General features: G+C 48.6%; 6 protein-coding genes across 6 annotated transcripts; 3 read left to right on the top strand and 3 right to left on the bottom strand.

Moving 5' to 3' along the window:
• Positions 1–353: 353 nt before the first annotated feature.
• LOC6613596 lies at positions 354–5,952 on the bottom strand. The gene is made up of 2 exons (XM_002038029.2): positions 3,903–5,952; positions 354–3,840 (listed from the first exon to the last, which is right to left on the bottom strand). Exons 1-2 carry the CDS (start codon positions 5,772–5,774, stop codon positions 409–411), a joined length of 5,304 nt encoding a protein of 1,767 aa, XP_002038065.1. The 5' UTR covers positions 5,775–5,952; the 3' UTR covers positions 354–408.
• A 6,955-nt stretch (positions 5,953–12,907) lies between these two features.
• Positions 12,908–14,383, bottom strand: LOC6613595 (testis-specific serine/threonine-protein kinase 4). The gene is made up of 4 exons (XM_002038028.2): positions 14,174–14,383; positions 13,712–14,114; positions 13,344–13,654; positions 12,908–13,287 (listed from the first exon to the last, which is right to left on the bottom strand). Exons 1-4 carry the CDS (start codon positions 14,211–14,213, stop codon positions 13,028–13,030), a joined length of 1,014 nt encoding a protein of 337 aa, XP_002038064.1. The 5' UTR covers positions 14,214–14,383; the 3' UTR covers positions 12,908–13,027.
• A 338-nt stretch (positions 14,384–14,721) lies between these two features.
• LOC6613594 (B9 domain-containing protein 2) lies at positions 14,722–15,522 on the top strand. The gene is made up of 3 exons (XM_002038027.2): positions 14,722–14,930; positions 14,999–15,350; positions 15,410–15,522. The coding sequence occupies exons 1-3, from the start codon at positions 14,843–14,845 to the stop codon at positions 15,501–15,503; spliced, it is 534 nt and encodes a 177-aa protein (XP_002038063.1). The 5' UTR covers positions 14,722–14,842; the 3' UTR covers positions 15,504–15,522.
• LOC6613593 (tectonic) lies at positions 15,481–17,532 on the top strand. Its single transcript, XM_032727359.1, has one exon. The coding sequence runs from the start codon at positions 15,506–15,508 to the stop codon at positions 17,492–17,494; it is 1,989 nt and encodes a 662-aa protein (XP_032583250.1). The 5' UTR covers positions 15,481–15,505; the 3' UTR covers positions 17,495–17,532.
• Positions 17,533–17,689: 157 nt separating this feature from the next.
• On the top strand, positions 17,690–19,484 carry LOC6613592 (telomerase Cajal body protein 1 homolog). The gene is made up of 4 exons (XM_002038024.2): positions 17,690–17,750; positions 17,806–18,460; positions 18,519–18,707; positions 18,766–19,484. The coding sequence occupies exons 1-4, from the start codon at positions 17,741–17,743 to the stop codon at positions 19,427–19,429; spliced, it is 1,518 nt and encodes a 505-aa protein (XP_002038060.1). The 5' UTR covers positions 17,690–17,740; the 3' UTR covers positions 19,430–19,484.
• On the bottom strand, positions 19,448–20,218 carry LOC6613591 (actin-related protein 2/3 complex subunit 4). The gene is made up of 2 exons (XM_002038023.2): positions 19,599–20,218; positions 19,448–19,531 (listed from the first exon to the last, which is right to left on the bottom strand). Exon 1 carries the CDS (start codon positions 20,103–20,105, stop codon positions 19,599–19,601), a length of 507 nt encoding a protein of 168 aa, XP_002038059.1. The 5' UTR covers positions 20,106–20,218; the 3' UTR covers positions 19,448–19,531.
• Positions 20,219–20,301: the final 83 nt, after the last annotated feature.

The raw sequence follows: 20,301 nt of genomic DNA, 5'->3' as shown, positions 1-20,301 counted from the left end.
TGGCAATGAAGTAAGACGTCAGGTAAAAAATTAAAATTACCGTCGCAGCTGTTGCCTAGCCAAACAAACAGAATGACGAAGGAGGACGGGCCAGCAAAAAAAAAAGAAGAAATGTGTAAGGATATTAAGGAAGGACTATGGAGGCGAAACGGAAAAACGTCAGCTGCATCGGTAGTGAAAGCTGTCCTGGAAAAGTTGCCTGTTTAGCTGGAAAACTTAAAACTCACAGGTAGAATTGCAAAATACAAAACACCGTCACCATTTTATATGTTTTATTTTTATACAATTTCTAAAATTTGTATTTTTTTCGTACTTCCAAAGAGGTCCTGCTGATAAGAAAATATCTCTAAAGATTTTGATAGTGAACTTGAAATTTAATCTATTGAATGAGTTAGAAAATATGTTAAGCTATATCACGTTCTCGTACATTTTGGGGTTCCTCTGGATGTTCTCCTCCATGATCTTCTTGTGCATCATCTCCCAGTTCTCCAGTCTGGACAGGACATCCGGCAGGACCTCGCGCACCTTGAGGCGACTAAACTCGGGACCGTCGCGCATATCAACGTTGGTCCTGAAGTTGTAGTTGGGCGTGTAGCCGTTGAGCTTGAGGAAGTGGTCGAAGTAGAAGGGGACGATCTGCTCCTGCATGTTGTCCACGGTCAGCAGCGAGGTGTGGGTGATCTGGTCACCGGTGTAGCCGTCCTCGCGGAATGCACGCACAAAGTTCTTTGTGTTCTCGGATATCACCATCACCTCCTTCTCCTCGGGTATGATCTTCTTCTTGAGGTACAGCCTTGGCAGGCGACCCTCGCGCTTGGGCTTTTGGTATGGTGGCTCCAGGTTGCGGCGCACCTTCTTCATCTCCATGTCGATGCGGCGCTCCACCTGGTAGGCCTGGTAGGAGAGCTTCTCCCTGTAGCGGCGTCGCTTGCGCAGCGTGGCCTCCACGCTCCGTACTTTCTCGATGTCCATGTGCTCGAACTTGGAGAGAATCTCCATGACCACATCGCTGATGGCGGCCACCATGTCAGCGGCACAGGGCAGCACGTCACTGGTGCCGCGTACCGAGTCCGGAACCACGCGGCGCCACACCTCGGCCAGGACGGCGCGGTGCTTGTTGAAGTCCTCGTCCGCTATCGTCTCCTCGATGGGCCGGCCCAGGTACTGGTGGACTCGCTGCTCCATCTCGCGGGCACGGTCCTCCATGAAGAACTTCTTGGCCGACTTGCGGGCCACGTATTCCTGTTTCTCTTTCAAATCCTTGGTGCACCAGTCGACGAATGTCTCCAGTCGGCCCTGGAGCTCGGTGTGAATGGACAACGTAAAGTGCATTTCCAGGAGCAGCATGAAGGTCTTGTTCTTGAGGCTATCGATGCCCTGCAAAAAGGACTCGGCGTCGGGGAAGACCTGCAGGATGGGATGGACCTTTTGCATGTAGACATCGTAGTAGAAGGCGCGGATGGCCCAGGCATCGTCCTTGTCTCGAACCCGAATGTTGACAATGGCTCGCTTCGCAATGGACACGTCATACGGCTCCAGTTCCATGTCCTCCTCTTCCATGTCCTCTGCCGCTTGCTCGTCGTCGGCATCGCTCTTCACACTGTTCTTGCGCGTTCCTTTGGAGACCAAGTGTATCCAATCGTTCTCCGCCCGCCAGTCCTGGTCGCCCATCAGATAGTGGAAGTTCTGCAGCATGATGCAACGGATCCAGTGGCCCTCGATGAACACAATATCCATGTTGAGCATCATCAGCTCCCGCTCCAGTTCGCGGTACTCCTGCTTGAGCTTGTCGGTGGTCTCGTAGTAGGACTTCACCTGGTACACCATCGTCATAGCGGCGTTGTACTCCTTCTTCTTCCACTTGGCGAAGAGTGCCTCGTACAGGTTCTTGGTGTTCTTCATGTCCACCCAGTGGCGCTCATTCATGCGATCGTAGATCTTGGTGCGCACCATCTGGCCCTGGATAAGCAAGGACTCGTACTTCAGCCGCATGGCGTCTTTGAGCAGCTGGATGCTGGTCTTGAACTTGAACGACTTGATGGTGGCGCGACTTTTCATCTCCTCTATGTAGTTCTCGTCCAGGTCGGTGATCACCGCTCCGTAGTACTTGTGGTTTCCCGGACCGAGCAGGGTTTTGCGGACATCGGGCACCTCGACTTCCAGCCGCAGTCGAAGGCTGTTCCGCAGCCGGGTGCTGAAGGTAAAAAACGTGTCCTTGGGCCCCAGCATATCGGCCTGCTCCTTGTGCTGGCCAGAAAAGGGCAGCATGCGGTAGGGATCCTCCTCTTCGGCATTCACGTCAATCACCGCGGCGTGGAAGCGTGCACGTCGCATCTCCTCGAAGGGCACCAGTGGCTTGCGGATGTAGTCGAGGGGCAGCTTGGTCTTGTCCTCGATGACCATGTAGCTACCACTGTCGTTGGACAGATCGGTGCATTCGGAGCTGGTCAACGAGCTGAGACAGTTCTCGATGCTCTTCAGATCCTCCTCCAGCTCGGCGACAACCGCTTTGCGATCCACCAGCAGGCGCTCCTCGCCTGGCTCGATGTCCTTGGTCTCGTAAATGGCCTCGCGAGTCTCGCGCAGCAGATCCAGATACTGCTTGCGCCCAGGGAAGTCCAGCTTGGCCAGATCCTCGGGATCGCGCGAGTGGAAGACGAAGTCGTATGGTCGGCACAGATCGGGGACCTTTTCGCCGGCAGCCTCCTTGTTGTCCGTCCGTGTGGCGGCCAGGTGCTCGGATATCATCTTGTCGAAGTCATAGCTGGGCATGGTCAAGTCCATGTTGACGTACTTGCTGCTGGGCGGCTTGGCACGCGCAAATTTCGCCACCGGCTGCTTGACCTTCTTCTCCACCTTTGTAATCTCGGGCATAACGGTCTTCGGCTGATACTGCACATGGACGTTCTTCACTTGGGTCGGTGCCCAGTGGTCGTGGTGGTGTCTGGCCTCGAATATCTCTGTGTATGGTCGCTTTTTGGTCCTCACATTGGCGAAGCGCAGCTTCTCCGGTTCCGGTTGCTCCAGGAGCGGCAGGGCGGAGTTCTGCAGCACTTCGTTGAAAATCGCCGACGGAACTCGCTCGGCGGCGTAATCACGTTTCCGGCGCGGATGAATCGTCAGGGTCTTCTCCCGCTCCTTGGGTGCAGGCATATTTCCTCGCCAACGTGATGGCTGCGACTCCTTGCCGCCAGGATAACGTTCCATGGCGGTGCCTTCCTGGCCAAGAGTTGCGCACTGTAAGCCGGAACTGCCCGAGTATTCAGCACTGCGAGCATTTTCTGGAACCAGGAATTGAGTGGGTTTCCAAGGTACCCTTGGTGGTCGGTCGCATCCGCCCTCCTGACGCGACTGACTCTCGCCCTCATTGTATGGAGGCTCTGGAGTTGGCACCCAGTCCACGTCCAGTTCCTCCTCCACCTCCAGACAAGGATCCGCCGCCCTCAGCTGCTCCTTCTCGATGCAGGGCAGGCCGAGCAACTGCATCCGGGCAAGTTTCTTCTTTTGGCGCTTGGACTTGGCCAACTGCTGCTTCAAATCAAGATACTCCAGCGTGGTGTTCACCTTTGTGGCATCGAGCACCTCCATTTCCTCCACCGGAATGCGATCGTCTGGCACAAGCACTTTCTCGGGAAAGACGTAGCGGATGAGATTAAACTTCCTCACATTGTATGCCGGCTTCGGTTTGACTATTTTCAGATTCTTGCGCAGTCGTCGGTGGTAGTGGAGTCCAAGCTTCTGTTGGACGAACTCCCTGACCGCGCTTTGGCGTTCCCGACGACGCACCAGCAGCGGTTCCGGTGGGAAGAGGTCCAAGTTCGGGTCGTCGGGGTCAAGAACCTGTAAAAAGTGCAGAAAAGAATATGCGCATAAGATGAGTAACATGCTCTGGCGTTACCCACCTTGATAATGCCGCGCTCCACGTCCAGCTTGATGGGCTCCTTGTGCGGCACCAGCTGATTGAGCCAATCCTCGCGCGTGAGACAGCCCTTCACCGTCCGCTGGCCCTGCATGATTTGATGGCGATGGAGCTTGCCGCGCAGCCCGTCGCCGTGCTTGAAGTGGAAGCCACGCAGTTGGAACTGGTCGCCGATCTTGCCCACCTGCAGGTAGTCCTCGTCGTCGCTGCTCTGCTCGCTGGGCGTGGAGCCCACGCTGCCCTCGATGCTCTCGTCGCAGGCCAGCTGCTGCTCCGCATCCGGCATGTACTTGTGCTTGCCAGTGCGCTCCAGATAGAACTGCTGGGTGACCCTCGCCTTGTCGCGACGCACACAATCCTCGCGATGCATGATGGCCTTCAGGCGCTCCGTTTCGGTTAGGGTTTTGGGGAAGACCTTGCGTTTTCGGATGATGGGCTTGAGCTCCACGTGTTTGCGGAAGCTGCGCTCAATGGCATCGTCAATGACCGCCACATCGGCACGCAGATCCGCTTCGGCGACCGTGCGTCCTTCGATCTCCTTGACCGCCGCCTCCTGCTTGCGCCGCTCCTGCAGCTGCTCCTCCTCGCGCTGCTTCTTTCGCAGATAGATGTCCTTGTAGCGGGCAGCGCGTCGCCGACGCTCCTCCTCGATCTTCAGCTTGTTGGCCGGCTTGTCCGGACTGCGATACAGATGCACCAGTCGTGGCGATGGCGGCGGCGATGGCGTCTCTACGGGCGTGTCCTTGATCGTCGTATTGTAGCGCTGCGGCACGGCCAGACGCTCCTGCTTCAGCTCGGCCTCGACATTTACCTTGGTGTTCTTCTTTGCCTTTCGCCGCGCCATGTAGCGCTGGACGCGCCAGAAGGTCAGCGCGTTCTGCTGCTCGACCTCGTCCTGCTCGTACGTCGTCTTGTAGTCCATGCCGTGAAAGTCCAGTCGCAGCGGATTCTGCAGATCAATCACCTCGCAGATGTGCGTGTCGGATGTCTCCGATGCGGTGCTGGCGCAGAGATTGTCTCCATGCTTGACCAGCTTACTGATCAGGCTGAACTCCTGCTCCTTGGTCAGCGGCTTGTGGCGCAACGCCACCGGATTGACCAGGCAGTGAGTCTTTCGCGGATCCTGGGTAAGGAAGAACTTCTGCCTGGCGGGCGTCAGTTTGGCCAGCTGCTCGTAGTTCTTGGGACATCGGCCAATGCGTGGCCTTGGTGCACCGGCCACGAAGCTGGCCGGGCACGGTCGTCGCCACTCCTCGCCCTTGAAATGGGGCGGTCGCGTTGAGGGCAAGTGCATGGAGTCAACTAGCTCGTCCGAGTCGGGTTCTTTCTCGGACGACTCCCTGATCGACCCGCGGTTTTGGAAACTGTCGCTCTGTGAATCCTTTGCCGTGCTCGTCGTGGAGCAGACACTCTTGCGAAGCTTCACCGTCTCGATGCCGTCCCTGAAGTGGGAGTTGCTCGAGCTCTCGAAGTCACGTCCTCTGGCCCGGATGACGACCTTGCCGCACTCGTCGCGCTTGTGCAGCTCCGTGCGCTTGACGTTGACGTCGGGAAACTCCAGATTCTGGACCGTCAGTGTGTTGTTCGAGTCGCGCTGGCCAAAGAAGTCGATGTTGCGGAACTTCTCGATGGTACGCTCCTCTCGCGTCTTGCGTTCCGGATGCTTACGCGGTGGACATATCCGCTTGCCGGTAGCTTCAGCTTTCGGCTTGGCCTTAGTCTTGGTCTCCGTTATCTCTGAGGAGCGACCAATCAATTCCTTTTCCTTTTTGTTCCGGGCACGCATGTTTATTGTGCGATTCACCGTCTCCATCCGGTAGTTCTTGGCCGCCAAGTTATGGTGTTGCATCGACATCGTTGGGTTCTTCTGGCTGCACAATATCCAAATAGAAATATAAACTGGCGTATTCTTGGCGAGCAGGAGTATTTCAACAGCACAGGACGTAGTTCGATGAAATTTGGAGCTCAACCTGCTCAGTTTGGCTTTAACAATAAGCCACAAAACTGTTGAAGTTAGTAGAAAACTAAAATAAATTGATCAACAATGTGGCCTTTCTGACATTTTTCTGGAAGTTTTTGCTTGCTGTTTCAGAATTTCGTTTTTTGAACGGATTTGAATTCCAGTATGTTTTTCGCCACCGCCTCCATTAAATTGAGTTAAGTGAAAATTGAATCGGGCGCGCAAAAATCAACCTGACAGGCAACACAAAGGCACGGATGTTGCGAAAATGAAGGTTGGCAATGATTCTCATATTAATGGCACTGATGGTGATGATGATGATGCTGCTGATGATGATGACGAGGTGACGGCCGGGTCTGAATTCAAACTGTTCAACATTTCCGTTTAATACGACTTCACTTCCGTACAAATTTAATTAAAAACTGGAATTTTTCTTATTGCGTGCGCTGGTTATACAACTGCCCACTCCAGCAGGCTTACACATATGTATGTATGTACCACATATGTGCATTCAGAAAATAATGAATAATTTAAAATGTCTGCACTCTAAAAAGTAATTAAATTTCATCACAATATGAACAATAATATTTAAAAGTACAGTAGGGCTCAAGACGATCTCCTTTTGCTCAATATGGAAATAAATCAACTTTTTCCCAATGAATTGCGATTGTTTTATTTTATATGAAACGGTGAGTATTAAGAATTCAACATAAAGGTGTTATAGGTAATTTTTATTGTTATAGAAATCTCTGCCCATCTATGTAATAGTGATTAAGTGGAAAATTAGGCACTCACACACGGAAATATGGTAAAGCCCAGCCAAAATGCAATTGCTTTAATCATGTTCAATAAATTTGCAAATCCGCTTAATTCAATTAGTGTTTTGTCTCTGGCTAATTTACAACACCACTTAGTATTCGACAGAAAGTATCGAAAATTTCAATTGAATATTAATTGACTTTAAGCTTCAAGTACAGTAAGCACTCGAATAACTGATAAACGCATTTTTGGTTAAATTAAATTACGTTTACAACCCAACACACACACACATGTGCATTCAAACACAAATATGCAGATACAAGATACATATGTGCGCATAAGTACTTTGTGGAATGGAAAGGCAGCTTTATAAATTGCAATGCATCCATTCTTCGAGGGAATGTAGTATCCAAATTTTGAATAGTATGACAAATGATGTTTTTTATAAATAATAAGGCGCACAATTCTCGTTTACAATGGGTAGGAAGGAATTTCCCCGTAACTCAAGACCCCAAAATCAGCCGTATTTTCACCTGGCTGGTAATGGCAACGCGTTTATTAGCTTTTTAGCCATCGGCTGAATACTGAGCCATGTTGTCAGCCAAACATTCGAGACTTCAAATTAAATTAACTTTCTTTCATTTTAGAGGAAAACATGTAAAGCATTCGGATTCGATTCACTCCGCCAGCTTCCGTGTGAATTTCTTTTCGACTTCCATTTTTTTTCAATTTGCCAGCTAAAACTCACTTTTGTTGTAACATTTCATTTTCTTTGAGTAATTTAAAACCGACGTCGTCGCCGGAATCTTCGGAAGCCACGGTGGAAAAAAGATAAAATAGGTACGTCTGATGGAAATGAAGACGAAGCTGAAGGGTACATACTGTATGCTATGCTCCTTGGAGACCCATTTTCCTGAGTATTGGGTTTCACTGACTTTTCGGCAGTAAAATTTTCCATTTTGGGGAAGAGGCTTTTGCGGGAACTTTAAGGATGATGTTCCTATAAATGCACTCCACCAAATTGCTTCTATCTCGCTTACTTACAATATCTTAGGATTTACCATAATCTGCATGTTAAATCTACATTTTCGGAAACTTTATAAAAGTATCTTTTAAATAGCAATGTTATTAATATTTCAGGCAAAGCCGAATCAGTATTTACAAAACAATAAAAGGTATGCCACAGTCGGCTACCATCTTAGATTCGCTTCTTGAATTTATTGGGTAACTTTTCATATACATTTTTTCACACATGCGGAAAAGAAAGCTTTCCTTTTGTCCACCATTTCAGAAAAGGATATATGAGTGGTCTATGTCCTTGGGGCTCCTTCGTTATATGTGGCCATTAGACGAATGCAATTGACGCTGCAAATTTCATTACACATACATTTTCTAGTGCTCAGATCGGGCAATTTTCTTTTAGCATTGGTTTATGGTTAACATTGGTTTATGGCCAAGTCAATCAATTTGAACAAGATGCACCAAAATGTCCAAAAAAGTAAATTTTTTCTTAAAATTTTGATCAACTAAAGTCAGACGTTTAACCCCTAAGACGAGAACCATAAAAGCTAGAAAGTGAGGTTAGCCAATAAAAACGGGTATCTGCTAGTCGAGTCATTTGGTTGTAAATTTCCCTGATACTTACTATTGTTTCATATTCGAAGTAAACCATTTGCGATAGTTTCACAGTTTCTGAAATCACTTACGATGTTTTTCAAACTATTGATGGAACTCACGGATGGTAAATAATGAAGAAGGACATGGTATAGCCCACTGGATGAAGCGTTCGATTGGCTCTGTTGCCTTCGAAAAGGGGGGCGAGTGTGATGGAGCACAAATGCTTTTAAATGACTGACCTGCGCTTGGCTTTTTGCCGCTGTAATCAATATGCAAACAAACCATTTGCCGCATTAATTACAAAGTAATGCAGCAGCGAGCGTGAAATGTAAAAATAAACGGCAGATGCTCGCGATTTGCTTGATGACTTGCCGGAGGAGGATTCAGTCACAGTGGGTCCGTAATCGGGTTTGGGTGATGGTGGGATCAGTTTTGGTCGAACAGCATATTGGGGTCATGCCAGTCAGTGGAGTGTCTGCTCTGAATGACCGCCATGCGCATGCCAATGATGAAGCAATTAATTTGCAATTAAATCGATGATTGCAAATAAGCGCAGTGAAATCCAAGCCAACTGGATACAAAAAGAAGTAGCTGAAAGTGAAAAATCCTCGAGAATGAAGGTGAAAAGGTCTGTCTTCTGCGGTTGCACTGGATAAGTACTTTGGTTTCGTATTTACTTGACATGTCACGTTTTTGTATCTTATGGATAGAATAAGAATCAGAGCCAGATAAGAAAATTGATAAATTGTCAGAATGTAGAGTTAGCTTTGCCTGATTTTTAAGAACTACGATTTTCCATCAACTTTGGCGGCTATTCAATTAAAAATTACTTTATTTGCAATTAAATCGTATCACCAGCTTTTTACCGCCATCTGCTCCCGCCAACTCGGATCACTTTTCCAGTTTTTCCTCAGTTGTGGCCAGACCCCATTGGTTTTGTTTGTGTTTGCAGCTCCACCATTCCATGCTGCACACATACGCTGGCACTGGAAAATCGCTTGGGTTGCATTTTAAAATGCCATTTACTATCATGACTTTGTTGCTGCCGCTGTCATTTTCCAACTTCCCCATTTTTTGCAGGGGTAAGGGTCTATGGCAATGGCTACCTACCACCTATCTATGGGGCTGGCACACAAATCACGGCAATTTATTTATGACACTATTTACAAGAAGCAAGGGGAGCAGGCAACAGCTGGCCGTGGCCGCTCCACGAATGCAAGGACAACAAAATTGAGGGGCTCCCGTTTACGGAAACTTAGCCTTACCCCCCCCCCCCCCATGCCACATGCCCCATCACCCCTGTGGGCTCCACGTGCACTCTACTTAAATAACAATTTCAATATATTGAAATTTACTTTGTCACATGAAAGCTAAACAGCTTGCACTCAGCGTCAGAATATATATATATTCTGGCACCATCCTGCCACCCAACCTCTGGAAAACGCCATCATGGTCGAGCCCCTTGGGGTGATGACTTCTTCTCCTGCCTTAGAAAGTTTGAAATGTGCTGGAATTGCGGGTTTTTTATTTTATGATATTTACATTTTCATATTTATAGACTGCGTCGCACCGACGAGCATTTTTTACTTTTGCAAGCATTGCCATAGTTTCGCCCAGAAGTTAGTCACTGGGTGGAGGGAGGGAGGTGGCATTTCCAGTTCCATTAAACATAATTAAATTCAAATTGCTTCTTGGAATAGGTGTTTGCTAATTTCCGGCTCTGGTCAAAGGCGGTTTTCTTTGTCTGAGTTCGGAGTCCTAAGAGCTAATCAAATTGTGGCGCCTTTCGTTAACTCGGAATGCATATATACGTATAAAATATAAGCATTTACCATATTCAGTTTGTATGTAAAATATAATTGGTTATAATGGACCATTACACAATAGTTATGCCAAATTTTACTGAAAACAGTAGCGTAGCTGCTCTTCGCACTTACTTTAGCTGAGCAAGGGGTATCTGATAGTCGAGTCACTGCACTATACCGTTCTTTCTGGTTTTGCAATATTTTGTTTTTACCGAACACTTGTCCGCTGGCCTTTCTTTTATGTATTTTTATTGTGCCCCATTTCGAGGTTGTGTGCAATTTTTAACGTGTTGCGGGTGAAGCTGAATGACGATAGGGGCTGGTCGTCGTTCGGTTTGGTGTCGCCGTCCTTTCAAAACGACATCAGGTGTTGCACGTTGTGCAAGAGCTTATCTCAAATGATTTATAAACTTCCAAAAGTACCGAGGCCAAAGCTATTGTCATTGCATAACTAACAGTAAAGAAGTAGGAGGCTCCACGTCACCCAAAAAAAACCCAAAAAAGAATTCAAAGCAAACCAGATGGAGCCAGTCAGTGAAAAACACCCGAAGGAGGAAATTCCCGAGCAGAAAAACGCCATAAACGCTGTGGTTCTAGAATTCAGCTTAAAAAAAACTTTGAATATAGAAGCTAAGTCCATTTAAAAGTAATAGTTCAGTTTTGTTAATTTTAGCTTGGAAATCGATTCGATGTTATCGAACTTCAAAGGAACAGGCATGATTTTAATATGATTATTTCGATATATCGATAGGTATCTTTTCTGGCGTTACCCGTTTATACCTTGTACGATAATAGAATGAAATGCGACAGCTACCCATCAAAAACCAGAAAGAGTAATAAATTTCATTTTGGCAGTTGCGGCGCCCGCGGCTCGTAAAAATAAACTTCGAAAAATACTGAGCAGCAGAAAATAGCATAAATTAATATTCAGTTAAAAATGTGCAAATATTTCACGCACGCATGTTGCTCCTTTTTCTTTTCCCACATCCCACGGAGATTGCGAGCGGCAGGATATGAAGGGAGTGCAGGAGAAAGCGGAAATGTGTGGATATCCCCCTTTCCGCACTTTACGGTCAGTGGATTTTGTAATTCTTTTTTTCGTTCACAATTTTTTCTGTTTTTTCGGGGTTAAATTTATGAATTATTTGCGCGCTTGCTGTTGAATTTATTAAATGTAAATGCCGCTTCGTCTGCCAGCCGACCATTTATTGGGGAAAAATACCGTAGCATACTTTCCTGAGCCAAGTGACTTATCTGCGGGCCAGATTTCAGATGGAGGCGAGCTGGGGAACTGGGGAGCTGTGCGGAATGGACGGATGGCAGGAAAAATATCGCCACGAGGTAATTTACATGCATTTTTGCTATAAATTAATGTGACTGCAGGTCATGGAAGTACCTAGAATATGGATGTGTCCAAATGAGTACCACTATGACTGCGTTTTGTGACATGTGCATTTTTTTAGTGAATTTCGTCAGTGCAAACGACTGATTATTCATAGAATTTTACATGAACTAGTCGATTTATAGAGAAGCATAGAGGGATTTTCAAAGAAGAAATAAACAAATGTAAAAATTGTGGTCGAATTTCACCAGTATAATTTATTCTACGTAACAAGATTAAGTTTAGCAAGGCTTGAAAAATGCTATAGATCAAACTTTAATAATTATATACTACGTAGATCCTGAGGACACGTTGGACGAAAAAGCCGTGTTAATGAAAGGGCCACATGATGGGGAAAAATCAGAAACCGAGTCAACGTGAGAAGGTAGTACGTAGTACGTACTATCGCAAATGAATGACCATTTCATTTGCATGTTGGGGCCAACAGAAATGAGAGAACATCAGAAGCTAACCACAAAAATGGACTTTGCTTCATTATGCACAAACACGCCAATAAATGTAACGAGAAAGATAGTAGGAGCGAAGGGCGAGACGACAAACAGGAAGAAGAGTGGACGAGTGTTTTTTGTAACGAAACTCTTAATCGCTCCTTTGCAGGCTTAAGCTGAGAGTTGCTACGTTTATGCCAGGAATGTCAAGATCTCTCAAAAGCGTGAAAGTCCAGTTTATGCGACAGATAAATTCATGTATTTTAAATCAAAGTTAAAGAGATGATAAAACTAAATAATGCAATTTAAAATTATTACTTCGCAATCACGGAACTGTGTAAATAACATTTTTCTCTGTGTACACATGTACTATTTCAAAAATATTTGGGGCATGACTTTTTTAATGACTGTGACTTTGGTGGCCCAACTCGGGCCAGGCGTACACCTCTAATGGCGATTGCATCCATATGATGACCTGAAGTGACACAAACCACAACGCCAGAGCTCTCAGCTTGGAGTTGGCTTATGGCTCTCAGGATGGGGCAGATCCCGACGGTTGTCAGCTCCTTTTGACTCTCGCAAATTTCGCCCAACGTCGCATATTTCAGTTGTCATTTTTGCTGTTTTGTCAGTTTTGCGTGTGACACAACTGGCGACTCCGGGGGCGGAAAGTGGGTGGCGGAGAAGGTCCTGGCGCCTCCCATCTGTGTGTCCATTGAAACGGCATTTCCGCTGGCAGGCGACGCAGCTGCGGTGGCAACTGCCACAAACAATTTTGACATTGCCGAGCAGAATTGCGAAGAGCAAGCCCCGAGCTGAGATGCCAACATTGCCCCGAGCAGGATGCGCAAGGATATTGTGAAATCAACGTGATTACGGGACATTAACATGCATGCTCCAACAAGCAGGAACAATTCAGGGGAAAGTTCAGAGCTCAGATGTGGCACGTGAGTAAGGGTGCAACATTATCTTTTGAACTATGGAAAACTGCACGGAAAAAACCAAAGGACTGACCTCTTAAATTGGCTAATCTAATGAAATATATTTATTGACTTAAATCGAAAAATAATAATTTTTGATAGTTCTAAACGTTGAAATTTTTAAACTTTGTTGCACTGCACCATAAACAAGTAGCAACTATTTGCTAGGCGAATACCAAGGGTCCTCCTTGACCTGCGGAATATTGTACCTGATCTTCACCGGGGCTAGAATATGCATAATCATGTGCTTGCACTCGCTGGAAGCTGACGGGGATTTGGGAAAGACCAGCGATTGGTTGATGCGCTTGAGCAGGATGTGCACATTGGAGCCATCGTAGGGAAGGCGTCCAAAGACCATCGCATAGCAGACGACGCCGCAGGCCCAGATGTCCGACATGAAAGGATCATAGGCCACGCCTGCAATTGGTTTTATATATATGATCATTAAATTACGTTATGGATTCGCGACTCACCCTTGAGGATCTCTGGACTGGCGTAGGCATAGCTGCCGCAGAAGGTTTTCGAGAGTATCACTTGGTTGTCGGAGGTTCGCGTATCCTTCCTTGCGAACCCGAAGTCGATCAGTTTCAGATTCCAGTTCTCATCCAGCAGCAGGTTCTCGCACTTTATATCCCGATGCACCACTCCCTTGCTGTGGATGTACTCCACGGCACTCACCAGCTGCTTAAAGAGCGTGCGTGACTGCGGCTCGTCCAGGAACTTTCGCTCACGGACGTAGTCCAGAAGCGTTCCATTCTCGGCCAGCTGCATAATCAAGTACACCCTGGGTGCATCAAGAATAGTTTATCATTATTATTCTATGCCATCAAGAGTGACTCACCTATGACTGGTCTCGATGCTCTGATAGAAAGTTATCAGGTTTTCGTGGTGCAGACCCTTCACCGCCTCGATCTCTCGCGGCAGGAACTTTTGCGTGTACTCGGAGGGAGCCTTCACCTTGGATATGATCTTGACAGCCACCCGCTTGCCGTACTCCTCGGAGAAGCCAATCTTGACCTTGGCATAGTTTCCGGTGCCAATAACCTTACCGAGTATGATGCCATGCTCCTCAAGAATGGTTTTCTGCGGCTTCGACTTGTCGTCGGCCTTTACCGGAACGGCTCCCGATGCTGCCGGTGGCTTTGGTGGTGGTGGCCGGTCACTGAAGGTGTAGACCTTCTGCTCCTGACGACGACCCGAGTTCTGGTCAGTGACGAGGTCCTGCGATGAGCTACCGCCAATTACTAGGGGGAATCGCATGTTGCTTTATATAAACCCAATTTTGAGCGATTTGAGCACTTACCTCCGCCTTGATCGTTTTTCCTTCTGGGAGATGTCGCCATTAAAAAGGGTATCACAAGTACGGTTCACCAACGACGCCAAAAATACGGGAATATCGTGATCAAACAAAGACTCATTAAATATTTATCATATTAGGAAACTAGAAATTTGGCGAATTTTTCTCCAATACCGTGACATACAATGACAATATATATTTTACGTTACTAGAAATTATTTTCCATTTTTGATTAGAGTATCTAAGATAAGAATTTCAATATTTTATAAAAAGAAGATGATTTCTTAAACCATACTTAGCAAGAATTAAAGCAAAACCTGTTAATAAAAAACAATGAACTAAAATTGTGGCGACATTGTAATGATACCTCGATTATAATTATTTGTAGACGTCAAAGGCGAAAACAAACTCATTTCGATAACAGCATAAAGAAATTAATATATTTAACATTCATTGAAAAGGATTTTTTTTAAGTTGATCCTGTCAACGCGAACCAGTTCTTTTGACTTTCCGCATGAGTTGGCAGCACCCGCCCTGCTTTTCCGTTACTTTGACAACGGCCAACTGCCAAAACAACGAAACCAAAAATTTGACCGAATGCCAGTCAACTGAATAAGCTAATGATTAAAACTGACTAAGAAGCCGACTAATATAAAGTCCAGAGTTGATGAATTGATGGCGGAGGTGCACATAATCGGGCAGATATTGAAAGCAGTTGACTTCGCCGAGCCGCATCTGTACTGCAAGTGGAGTTTGCAGAGCGGTGAGTTCCCACGCAGCAGATGCACCTGTCCGGGATTCAATTAACCTGATTGCTTGACATTTCGGTAGGAAACGCCTGGCGCCTGGTTCAGGGCGAGGTTCAGGGTCAGAGCCACGTGGCGTCCCACCGGCTCCAGAGCAGCTCGGATTTCGCCCAGCCGCTGGACATTCATTTGAGCACCGCATCCGTCCAGGGCTGGCCCCGCCTGCTGGTGGAAGTGTACGCCGTGAACGTATTGCAACAGTCCTGGCCCGTTGGCTACGGCTTTGTGCACGTGCCGTCCACACCCGGCACCCATCGCCTGGAGATCGGCACCTGGAAGGTGGCTCCCAACGGACTGTGGCAGTCGCTGCGTGAGCGTTTCGGAGGCGGAGGAGCGGCCCTTAGCAAGACGGATCTGCTCTACTCGGGTGTTGAGCGGTGAGTCAAGGAAACCTCTTTACACTTGGTTAACTATTTAGTAACTATTTCTCGCACAGTTACAAGTTACAAACTCTGAGTTCTGGAAAGGTCATTGTTGAGCTGAACCTAATCTTTCGAAAGTTCGACGAATACGGCGTGGAGTTCAAGTAGCCATGAAAGAAGTGTTGCTACTAGCCGTGCTGTGCCTGGCCACATACCACACACACTCCATTAAAATTGGAATCTCGCACAATTACAATGCCACAATATCGCCAACGGCGTCCACTACCACGGAAGCCACAGCCACGACTGGTGCTCCGAGCAGCGAAGCGGTCAGCTCCATCAGCACACTGCCGGAGACGGAGGTGACCACCACTACGCCTGCAATCACTTTTCCACCGCGTGTCCAACAAAAGCCCAAGGTTGCTTTAGCATCTCCAACCATGTCGACGGCTTCCCAGGCGGAGGCGCTACCTTTGAACTCCACTGAAGTGAACTCCTCCCTGCCCAAATCCGGGGACAGTACGTTTTATTACTGCTCCTGCGATCTTCAGGCAGGCAGATGCGATCTCAACTGCTGCTGCGACAACGATTGCCCTCCCGAAACCCGCCAGGTGTTCAATTGCCTGCCGATATCGTTGCTCCCGCAGCTTGAATCTCGCCTGGAGGACTTCCAGTACACCCATGGCTTGCCCACCTGCCAGATCAACGATGGCTGGCTGTGCGTCTTTCGCAGCAACACAAAAGCAACAAAGACGCAGCCGCAGGTTATGAATATCGATACCTCGCAGTACAGAAAATGGAAGGATAACTTGGAATACCAAGAATCGGCCTACGCACAGTCCCGTCCATCAGCTGGACACTACAAGTTCGGGCAGACCCTGCAGTTGTGGCAACCAGAGACTAAACAATTGGCGACCTTTGAGCTGCCCGCCGCCTACGAAAATCCCAATTGTCAGCTGAAACAGTCAGTCGGGCACTTGCAGCCGATCAGGAACGTCTGCAGAATGAAGGATTCCGACCAGCTGCAGGAGAGCATCTGGAGCCTACTGAACCACAGTGCCACCTACGAGATCCTATCAAAACCCCGCGATCTGGAAGAACCGGAAGTAAACGGGCTGATCGTACAGGTCTGCCTAAGAGGAGTGGATAAGTCAATGCGCTGCTTGGAGCGAGGGAACGACACCCAACTGGATGTTATAGTTGATCAAGTGGAGCTGCAACTGATTCACAACTATACAAATATCCTAGAAGCGAAGCTTTTTCTAGAGGAAGCCAAACTGGCGGAGGATGACAACGAGCCACTTTGGCTTCGCTACAATGTTGAGTTTGTCACTCTGAACGAATCGCTGACCAAGCCCACTTCCGGTCCACTCGGTTACCTATCTGGCGCCCCTGTTATCCTCTCCAGAATGTCACCACAGAACAGCAGCGAGGACAAGCAGCTAATAAGCTATCACAGCTCTAACCAAAATATCAAAGAGTTTCACTGGCTTTCCCTGCCCTCCAGGAAGCCACGAGGAAGCCGCTGCCAACGCGCACTGGACCACAAGGAAGCTCTGCGCTTTGGCGTAGACCTTCTTACCCGCTGTGAACTCCGCCACGCGGCGCCCTTGCTTCAGGAACACGCCAACCACACCGAGTACTGCCAGAACTTGCAGGCGCAGATATGGAGCCTGCTATTGCCCCACAACTGCACCCAGCTGGAGGACGTGACCAAGGTGTTCGTCTCCCATCTGGGCAGACCGCAGCCGGACAAGTGGCTACCCATGGAGGTGCACTACCCGGAGAACGTCCACGAGATGCCACCACCCGTTCAGGCAGTATTCGACGAAATGAGACAAAGCCTGAGCTGTCGGAATATCTTCCTCAGCGTTGGCTACGAGTTCCATGTGGCACATCTGGCCCTGGTGGAGGGCAGAGCGCCGCATCAGCGTGTCCTGCAGCACGCACGCCTGGTTTTGGGCCAGCGGCATGACCTGGAATTCGACACCAGCGAGACTGAGGTGGCACTTCCTCTGAGCATTTCCGCCATGTTCTACCGAATGCAAAGGAAAGCCCTGAGCAATGGAGCTGCACTGGAAATCTCTGGCCATCTAGTGCTGCTGGAAATGATTTATCTAGGAATTATTTATCTAGGATCCATGCAACTTTGTCTGTAGATTTTTACAATAAAACCTGAAAAAAAGATTTATTTTTATTTAGTTGACTTATTTACTTTTGCAAGTTGCATAAACGATGGTTGGTTTGTACCTTACATCTTATATTTATTTTAACACAAAATGTTTTGGAAAAGAAAATTCCTTTTAAATGAAAATACACTTTAAAAACCGTTGGCAAGCGGGCAGTGTATTTTTGCGCTCTCCTCGCACGGTCACATTGTGCTTGAGCGGTAAAATGCGGTAAATATGGACGAATGTAAGTAACGTTTTAAACGAATATACGGAAATGAGTAAAACAAAGATTCCCCAAGCGGCCAATTTAAGCACCAGCATGGGCGATGTGGAGGCATCCATGCTGAATCAGAACGTGAGCTTCAGCAGCACCATGGTCACGTCCAACGGCGATCTTTCCCTTCCCAAACTGAGCGTGACTCTTTCGGAGGCGGAGATCCTAAAGCTGCGTTCCGGGCGTCCAAAGAACGCCGTTGAATCGCCGGATGCGTCTGTGCCAATGGAGACAAGCCTGGCTGCCGAATCTGCGCAGGACGACGCGGATGAGAAAGAAGAAAGCGTGCGGGTCGTCGACATAGAGGACACTTTGGAGCTGACGTCGAACGGCAATGAGGTGGAGCCGGAAGCCCAGGAGCTTGCAAATGCTCCAGTCCTCCAGTACTTCCAGGGAGCACTTGTTGAGGTGGGCCGACGCTGCTGGACCTCATCCACGGAGGCTCAGCACTACACCAAAGGCTGCTACTGGTCCCCGGACGGCACGTGCCTTCTGGTGCCCGTTCACCTCGATGGCATGCACGTTATAGAGCTGCCCAGTGACCTCTATTGCGCAGATAAGGTGCAGCCGGAACGCTCGCTGAGCAAGCTCCAGTCGGAAGTGCACGTGCCCGAGGGCGGAACCGTCTACGACTGCGTCTGGTATCCGCACATGAACAGCCTGCAACCAGAAACCTGCTTGTGAGTGGACACCTCTCTGGCGCTCTCCCCAATCTTATAACGTTTACATTTTGCGCAGGTGGCTGGCCACGCGGCAGCACGAGCCCATACACATGTGGGATGCCTTCGACGGCTCCCTGCGATGCAGCTACAGTGGGTACGATGCCGTAGATGAAGTAATGGCGGCCATTTCCTTGGCCTTCTCCCATGACGGCGAGCAGATCTATGCGGGATACAAGCGCTGCATCAAGATCTTCGACACCAGCAGGTGAGCCGGCTGCTTATCTTTGTACCCCTTTTAATGCAACTCAAACTTTACTACGTAGACCAGGACGTGTTTGCGACGATTACCCCGTCAAGTTTGCCATATCCTGCATTGCACAAACCACTACGCAGCCGCAGACTCTGACCTGCGGCAACTGGCATGGCTACATCCAGCACTTTGACTTGCGGTGCAGCCACAAGCAGGGTCCTCTCTTCACGCTGGGCGGGCACGAGGGCGGCATCACACAACTGCGCTATGGAGAGTTTGGCAACGGGGAGTGGCATCTGTTCAGTGGAGCTCGCAAGTGTGATAAGATCTTGCATTGGGACATGCGCAACTACAAACAGCCACTGGTGGAGTTGCAGCGCCATGTGGACACCAATCAGCGTATTCAATTCGACCTCACATCCGACAGCCATTGGCTGGCCAGCGGCGACACACGGGGATCCGTAAATGTTTGGGATCTCAAGAGATACGGAGATCCTTCCGTACTGCCCCTGCATTCAGACTGCTGCAACGGAGTGTCCCTTAATCCGGCTATGCCGATTCTGGCCACCAGCTCGGGGCAGTTTCACTTTACAGACCAAAGTGACCAAGGGGACAACGTGACCTTAAACGGCACGGAAACGACGGAGCTGCCGGCGCCGGCTGATGTGAATCAAAATCAGCAGGAAGTTATCTACGAGAACGCAGTTGTCATGTGGTGGTGCGGCCAAACGGGATAGCATATAAAACTGGTGTAGTCGAGTAAATAATACAAAATCCGTCTTTATTCTTGAATCCATTTGGAAATACTAAAGCATCATGACCATACTGGTTGCCTTCACCTGCAAGGGATGCGTGAGAGTAAGTTGGTGTCTGAACAATCTGATGGTTGTTGGGTGGAACATTCACCTAGAACCGTTTGAGGAACTCCTCGGCGCAGGTGCGTGCCCTGGCATTGACCGCCAGTTTCATCTCGCTGATTTCCTTGTCGATCTCCTCCATGAAGCTAATGACGAAGTCCACCAGCTTGTGCTTGTACATCTGCTCCGTGTGGAAGTTGGTGATGAGGAAGCTAATATCGTAGCCCTCGATGGGCTTGCGGCGCAGTATGACGAACGACTCGGCGCGTCGCATCATGAACCTGGTGAACTTGTGGCACAGAATGCGCTCAATCTCGTCCGCCTGCTTCACGGCGATGCTCACGCGCACCGAGTTAATGGACGGCTCGATCAGCACCTTCTCACGCTCGTTGCGCGACACCACGACGGGCGTGAGCACCAGCTCCTTGCTGGAGCAGATCTCCACCTCCGGCTTGTTGTGCCGCTCCACAACCTGCGAGGGGAAGTCCTGCAGGCACATCGCCGCCGTCAGCGAGTGTCGCACCGCGGTCAGGTAGGGCTTTAATGTGGCTGCCATTGTGTCTGGGTGTCGGGTTGTTGTCTGCTGCCTGCGGTCTGTTGTATCTGCACTTTTTACTTAACTTATTATGATTCACAGGCCCTGGAATTTATCAACCAGAAAAGATGTGACCATGCGCGGCTTTCAGGAAAATACCATTGCAGAGGCGGGGCCACAAAAACATAAGAACAAATTGGAATTTGTTATAAAACAA

This window comes from Drosophila sechellia, chromosome 2L (assembly GCF_004382195.2).
Source record: "Drosophila sechellia strain sech25 chromosome 2L, ASM438219v1, whole genome shotgun sequence".
Lineage (NCBI taxonomy): Eukaryota > Metazoa > Arthropoda > Insecta > Diptera > Drosophilidae > Drosophila > Drosophila sechellia.
The sequence above is the reverse complement of the archived record's forward strand: the minus strand, read 5'-3'. Positions and strand labels throughout refer to the sequence as shown.

What these genes read in the sequence shown, in the direction of transcription:
- LOC6613596 (XM_002038029.2), bottom strand. Translation starts at nt 5,774, where the DNA reads ATGTCGATGCAACACCATAACTTGGCGGCCAAGAACTACCGGATGGAG. An exon ending in TGGAGCGCGGCATTATCAAG is followed by an intron (nt 3,841 to 3,902) that starts GTGGGTAACGCC and finishes CACTTTTTACAG; the next exon opens with GTTCTTGACCCCGACGACCC.
- LOC6613595 (XM_002038028.2), bottom strand. Translation starts at nt 14,213, where the DNA reads ATGGCGACATCTCCCAGAAGGAAAAACGATCAAGGCGGAG. An exon ending in GAAAAACGATCAAGGCGGAG is followed by an intron (nt 14,115 to 14,173) that starts GTAAGTGCTCAA and finishes GATTCCCCCTAG; the next exon opens with TAATTGGCGGTAGCTCATCG. An exon ending in CAGTCCAGAGATCCTCAAGG is followed by an intron (nt 13,288 to 13,343) that starts GTGAGTCGCGAA and finishes AACCAATTGCAG; the next exon opens with GCGTGGCCTATGATCCTTTC.
- LOC6613594 (XM_002038027.2), top strand. Translation starts at nt 14,843, where the DNA reads ATGGCGGAGGTGCACATAATCGGGCAGATATTGAAAGCAGTTGACTTC. An exon ending in CAAGTGGAGTTTGCAGAGCG is followed by an intron (nt 14,931 to 14,998) that starts GTGAGTTCCCAC and finishes ACATTTCGGTAG; the next exon opens with GAAACGCCTGGCGCCTGGTT. An exon ending in CTCTACTCGGGTGTTGAGCG is followed by an intron (nt 15,351 to 15,409) that starts GTGAGTCAAGGA and finishes TTTCTCGCACAG; the next exon opens with TTACAAGTTACAAACTCTGA.
- LOC6613593 (XM_032727359.1), top strand. Translation starts at nt 15,506, where the DNA reads ATGAAAGAAGTGTTGCTACTAGCCGTGCTGTGCCTGGCCACATACCAC.
- LOC6613592 (XM_002038024.2), top strand. An exon ending in CTGCAACCAGAAACCTGCTT is followed by an intron (nt 18,461 to 18,518) that starts GTGAGTGGACAC and finishes CATTTTGCGCAG; the next exon opens with GTGGCTGGCCACGCGGCAGC. An exon ending in AAGATCTTCGACACCAGCAG is followed by an intron (nt 18,708 to 18,765) that starts GTGAGCCGGCTG and finishes TTTACTACGTAG; the next exon opens with ACCAGGACGTGTTTGCGACG.
- LOC6613591 (XM_002038023.2), bottom strand. Translation starts at nt 20,105, where the DNA reads ATGGCAGCCACATTAAAGCCCTACCTGACCGCGGTGCGACACTCGCTG.